Source organism: Poecilia formosa, unplaced genomic scaffold (assembly GCF_000485575.1).
Source record: "Poecilia formosa unplaced genomic scaffold, Poecilia_formosa-5.1.2 Scaffold767, whole genome shotgun sequence".
Classification (NCBI taxonomy): Eukaryota; Metazoa; Chordata; class Actinopteri; order Cyprinodontiformes; family Poeciliidae; genus Poecilia; species Poecilia formosa.
In genome coordinates this window covers 101,734-107,936 of record NW_006800706.1, presented here as the reverse complement: position 1 = coordinate 107,936, position 6,203 = coordinate 101,734, and the positions used below count along the sequence as shown (strand labels likewise).

Here is a 6,203-nt window from a genome sequence, read left to right as displayed (position 1 = left end):
GGCGAAAACTTTTTATCGTCCAGCCAAATCTGTAACCGTGACAGAAGTAATTTCAAGTATTTGCTGTATAAACTAGACCAGAAATACTTTGTGTTTTTGCAGTGTGGGTGGTTAAAACTGCTCCAAGATAAAACTGCTGCTAAATGTTTGTAATGCAGTTTTTAGATGAAAACTCTAACGCTGGTCTTAAAGCGTGTGTGTTTGTGTGCTGTAGCCTCTGTGTGAAAGTGCCAGCGGCGTCTGAACGGTTGGCTGTGATGTGTGTCACGGTGGGGGAGGAGTGAACGGAGGTCGGACCAGAGCGGACTCTACTTCAAACTCCGCAGCCCAGATGGTTTTTGGTTTCATTTCTCTGAAACTTTACAGAAAACATTGGCAGTTTTGGGTTTTCCTAACCATGAATTGGACATGCAGGGACTCATAGAACAGCTGTGAAAACGTTTCGGGCATCAGCCGCTGTAAAAAGAGCAACATCAGCACCATCACCTGAACCGAGCCTGCGGGTCCGACCGGTCGGGATGTTTTCTCTGAACCGGACTCTCTCTCTGTCTGTGTTTCCCAGGGATCCGGTAGCCGCCCTGGATGCTGCTGTCGACTACGTTAAGGTAGGAAACACACACATTTTATCTGGGTAGTGAAGAAAGAGGGAAATGTCTGCGGAAATTAAATGTTTGTAACAATTATTCATTTGTTAATCCAAAAAGATTAACAAATTAGTCATTTGTTAATCTTCATGAACAAATTAGTTCATTTTTTTGCAGATGAACTGTTTAAATTGATCATTTTGCTGCTCTTTGTTTTACTGTTCAAATTGTGACATTTTAGTGTAAATTTGGTGTAAAACTGTCTCAGTGCTGCCCTCTGTGGGTTGAACAGAGACTACTGCGGTTTCATTTTTTGATTCTGTAATTTTGATTTTCATGCAAAGTAAACGATACAGAAAAAATCAAACTGTTGGGACTTTACACACATTCCTCCCAGCTTTAGTTGTAAAACACTGGCACCTTGTGAGACTGATGGGCGGCAGACCCACAGCATAATACTGCCAAGTCAAATCTAAAGTTTTATCCTCCTGAGTTCTACTTTCAGTCATAATATTTATAATAGCAGAACCACAAGTTTTTTTACACAATAAGGACTTTTATTTAATTAAGCAGATACTTATTCAAAATTACTGCTAAGCTCTTAATCAAAACATGTCAAATGCATCACAGATAAAATTTCTAACTGTAATGATCAGTTTGTAATATTAGTTATTCAGCAGAATTAATAATTGTTGGTTTTTGTAATGAATTAAATTATTTTATAATGCAAATTTTTGTTTATAATGATTTTGTCAGTAGTGTGAGTCAGTGGCCATTAGTTCAGTAATTTAAATTACTGGAGGACCACAAAGTTAATTTAATTAAAAATGCAAAAATTAGTTTATTGTGAATATTTTTGTAGATTTTTAAAAAAATATAAAATCTATTTATCATTAAAGATCCATGGGCTCCTTAATTGTTGCTTTATTAAAAGAAAAATAGGACATTTAAATTTTTTTGTGTCATCAGTTTTATACACTGCAAAAACAAAATCTGACCAAGTAATTCTGGCCTGGTTTCTAGTGCAAATAGCTTAGTACACTTGAAATAAGACTAAACTAACTTATGTAATTATGAAATAATTCTTTAATATTCATGAAAACGTACCATTTCCTCTGGCAGATTATTTAATGTATAATAAGACATTTTCCTCCTGTTATCAGTGAATTAATCTGCCAGATGAAATAGGAGTTTTTCATCAATATTAAGGAATTATTTACTTAAAACAAGCTTTTATTTCTTGCTGAAAAGTTATGTTTAAGTTGTTTTTCTCTTATTTAAATTCTACTGAGGATTTTTGCACTGGACCAGAAATACTTGGTAAGGTTTTGTGTTTTTGCAGTGCATTTAGTTGGTTTTACTGTTGTATAGCTTGAGGTCAGGGACCGAGCAAAATCATTTCAAGGACCACAAATGGCCCCCAGGCCACAGTTTGGACATTAAATCATGACCAAAAAGCGTCGCAGGTCACCTGCTGCGCCGCTTGTTAAACCGATCGGCCAAATCTGCAGAGACGTTGATCCGATATCTGCTGCACGATCAGGATAATTCGCCCCTAAATCACACAGTCTGACTCTCTGCTGTCGGCTTAACGCAGCTTTAAATCACACACACACACACACACACACACACACACACACACACACACACACACACACACACACCACCTGAGTCTCAGCTTTCAGAGATGATGGCACTGAAGTGATCTTCCTGTTGGCACAGCATCATCTGGCGTCTTCGTTTTCACTCTGAGGTTTTCTGTCCTTCTTTGTTGTCCAGGAAATCCATTTAATCTGAGGGTAAAAGACACAGGGAGGAAAACGTGTTTGAGCCACAATCTTACTACAATATTTATGGTTTAATATTGTTTACTGTTGATAAAATAATAAATATATATATTTTTATTTTTTTTTAATTTGGACTTGCATTGTTTGTTATTTTGGTTTAAGTCGACCAACACATACGGCATTCTGGGTAAATACAACCAAAACAAACGTGCTAGCTTAGCGCTAGCACGTTTGAACATGTAACTGGAACCTGCGCTGTAGTCCACTTCCTGCTTTTGGAGCGGTCTCTGGTCCGCTTGGTGTTCACATTCAAACCAAACCAGTTTCCTTCAACCAAACCGAGACGGAGGTTTAACCAGAGTTAAAATCTCCTCCCACTGACTAAATGATAAATTAAAGGTTGGAATTTTCTAGATTTTCCGTTTTAATGAAATAAAAACATCACTAATAATTAGAGATGCACCAAACCGATATTATAACATCTGCATTGGGTACCGGTGACGCTGTGCCTGATCCGTCAATGCAGATCTATTCTGTCTAGTTCTATGCCCTGTGCTCTGAGCTTTATTATTTATTTTACATTACATCCAGAATTTCTAACTGGACTTTCTGAACCATTTGTTGTGGTTTATTTTTACATATTAGGTAGTGAACCTCTAGATTTGGTCAGTTTTAGTTTATAGTTTCTGTTACTTTGACTGTTCTACTCCTGACTGAACAAACTGAAGTTGTTTTCACATGTTTGTAGCTTGTGAAGCTGTTTGTGGGTTTAAGTGAGCTGTACTGCTGCACAGTTATGTCTGTGTTTACAAAAAGGAACATTTTAAGTAAAAGTGGTGCAGCTCGGTGTTGAAACCTCAGATATCGGCATCCAAAGTGAAAAAGTGGATCGGTGCGTCCTTACTAAAGCTCGCCCAGCAAAACGCTTTCCTAACTGCACAGATGATGTCTGTTTCTCTTCTCTGCTGCTTGATTTTTTTATTTTTAACACTTCGGTGTCTCACCACCTCACCCTTGGACCGTCCTCATGTCTCCACCGTCATCATTCCCTCCATCTGTTGGCTCGTATGCGTGATGCTGCCGCCTGGGTGTGAAAAGCAAACCCAGTCCTTCTCACTGGTCAAACTGGGGCTGGGACTCAGTGCTGTTTGTGTGCTGGCTGCTTATCCAGCCTCTGTATCTGTTGTGTTGCATAATAGGTGTTGAGATGTGGCTGCCAGCTCTGCCCTGCAGCTCCAGGTGTGTTTGCGTTTTTATTTTCAGTAGTTGGAAAACGGACAGGTGAGCCGCCGACACCGACGGGCGTTTGGTGCCGTAAACCAGGCAACATGTGATTATGAATGGATGTTTTCAATGCAAGGAAAGTCGTTTTCAGAGAACATCTGCATTAAGAAACCTAGTACTGAAACAATTAATCGCGATTAATCGGTTATTAAAACAATTGAATAATTGATTGATTGATTGTTAGTAGCAGCCGTAGATTAATTAACTGGATTAAAGTTGGATTTGAACCTCATTGAGAAATAAATTAACCCCTCCAACATGACTGCTTAGCTAGATTTATTTGGAGTTAAATATAGAGCCGAATCGATTAATCGTGATTAATCGATTATTGAAATAATACAACTAATTTAATAATCGCTTAATTGTTAATTGAATTATACAGATTCTCAAAAAGGGCATTTTGTGGAAAAAAGACAAAACTTTGAGCAGCAACTGAATCAAAACTGTACAAAAATATCTACATGTTTCATATAAGATTAAAACAATTTGTCTGATTTAAAATTCTGCTTTTGAGGTTCTGCTGTAACAAATATTATGACTGAAAGTGGGATTCTGTATTCAAGAGGATAAACCTGGGAATAAGTTTAGATTTGACTTGGCAGCATTATGCTGTGGGGATGCCACCAACTGAAGCAGAAAGGTTCAAGTTTTTGTTGATGTTTGACGTATTTTTTAGCTGCAGATATCATTTAGGCCAGGGGTGCCCAAACTTTTTGAGAGCAAGATCTACTTTTTCTCTCAGCAGCCGCCTGAGATCTACCTCATGACACAAAGACATAAAAATTGCAAATTAAACTCTATTGACTTATTTTATATGCGAATATCCATCAGTTGTAGCAGAAATAATAAAGTGACAGAAAACCTGATGCAGTTTCTTCCTCAGTGAGATTCTGACACTGGGAGCAGGTTACTGGTTTCTCAGTCAGAAGCTGGTTGCAAACCAGCAGGTGTCAGTCAGTCATGGTGGATCTGAACTTTGGCTGCCTTTACCCAGCAAAGGTAAAGGCAGATCTTCAGAAGTCGGGATATAATTAATTTAATTTCACATAATTATCGCTGTAGAATTAGTTAAAACTTAATGAAATATATTTGTCCTATTTGATGTTTGTTGTGACGTGTGCTCACATATAAACGAGGTGATTAGTCCAAATTTATCGTTTATTGAATGTTCAGAAACTGCAGCAGGTGTGATGAGCCACAGCAAAGATAAAACAACCCGAACAGGTGATCAACTCTAAACCACTCCACCTTTTTACTTTCTGTCTCTTTGTTGTTTAAGCCACCCGTTGCCGTGGCAACCGCCTGCCGAGCAGAGATTATGTTAAAAACATAACATTCAGTCCGTTACGATATCAGGTTTCTTGATATTTATTCCTCGATTATTAATAAGCCTCTCATGAACACAGCGGTGGCTGAGCAGCTCATTTAAACTCCTGCTCTGCTCCCAGTCGGTCTTTGAGTCGCTTTTTTTTCTTTCTTTTTTTTGTTAATGGGACCGAAAGCACTGAATTGCGCAACACCTTGTTCAAACAATAATTACTGAGATTATTAATTTTAACACATCTCGTTGATTTTTTTTTAATAATTATTCTTTTTTAATGAAGCTACAAACGTTTAGGATCTTAGTGAATATTTCTGATCAGCCTGTCAGAAGAGGAAGTGCTGCTCTCAGCATCCTGGTGGCGATCAGAGTGTCATCTGCCGAGATCGACTCGAAACCTGCCGAGATCGACTCGAAACCTGCCGAGATCGACTCGAAACTCGAAACCTGCCGAGATCGACTCGAAACTCGAAACCTGCCGAGATCGACTCAAATCGACGTATTGGGCACCCCTGATTTAGACTAATGCTAAGTTTTCCCATTTTAGGCAATAAAATATTAATTTCCTCATTTAACAAATTTAATTATTTGTTTTCTTTTAACATATTTCTAACATTGGATAACAAAGGTTTAAATGGTGAAATGAAAACTGCAGAATGTGTCAATTTTTTATTAATAGTCAGAATAATAATAAAAAAAATAATCATTATCGCAGTATAACTGTTGTTGCATTTCTGAAGCTTTTAGGCGCTAAAACCTGCTTTTTATCTGAATAGTTTATTCCGATAGTCAAATGTAAAAGAAGTTTATCTATACAGTAACTTTTAAAAATCTCTGCATGAATATTTTCAGATAATTTTGAGATTTCTGGGGGATTTCCAGTAGTTTGAAGGAGGAAAATGTCATTTAGCGAATTAAGACATCAAAAAGCAGTGGAATGAGTAGTTTCTACTCAGGAAGAAACGACACTATGTGGTTATTGTCAGTGTTCATGCTCAGTTAAATTACTGTTTTACCCGGTAATGAGCGCACGCAGCTGGGCGAAGCATAACGGCCTTTCATGACAAGTTGATTTATTGGTTTCTTCACGACTCTTCTCTTTCTTTTCCCCCACTTCTGCTTCTTCTCTTTCATTCCCAGTCAGAGTTGAAAGCAGCTCTGCAGTGTTAGAGCTTTAGAAAACAATAATGCTCTCTGTGCACACATGCATGTGTGTGTGTGTGTGTG

General features: G+C 37.9%; 1 protein-coding gene across 1 annotated transcript in view; it reads left to right on the top strand.

Moving 5' to 3' along the window:
- Window positions 1–340: 340 nt before the first annotated feature.
- The window catches only part of bcar3 (BCAR3 adaptor protein, NSP family member), a 26,601-nt gene continuing 20,738 nt past the window's right edge, over window positions 341–6,203 (top strand). The window contains exon 1 of the mRNA XM_007543120.2: window positions 341–605. Coding sequence (XP_007543182.1) covers window positions 519–605 — 87 coding nt within the window. The 5' untranslated portion in view covers window positions 341–518. The remainder of the gene's footprint in view (window positions 606–6,203) is intronic.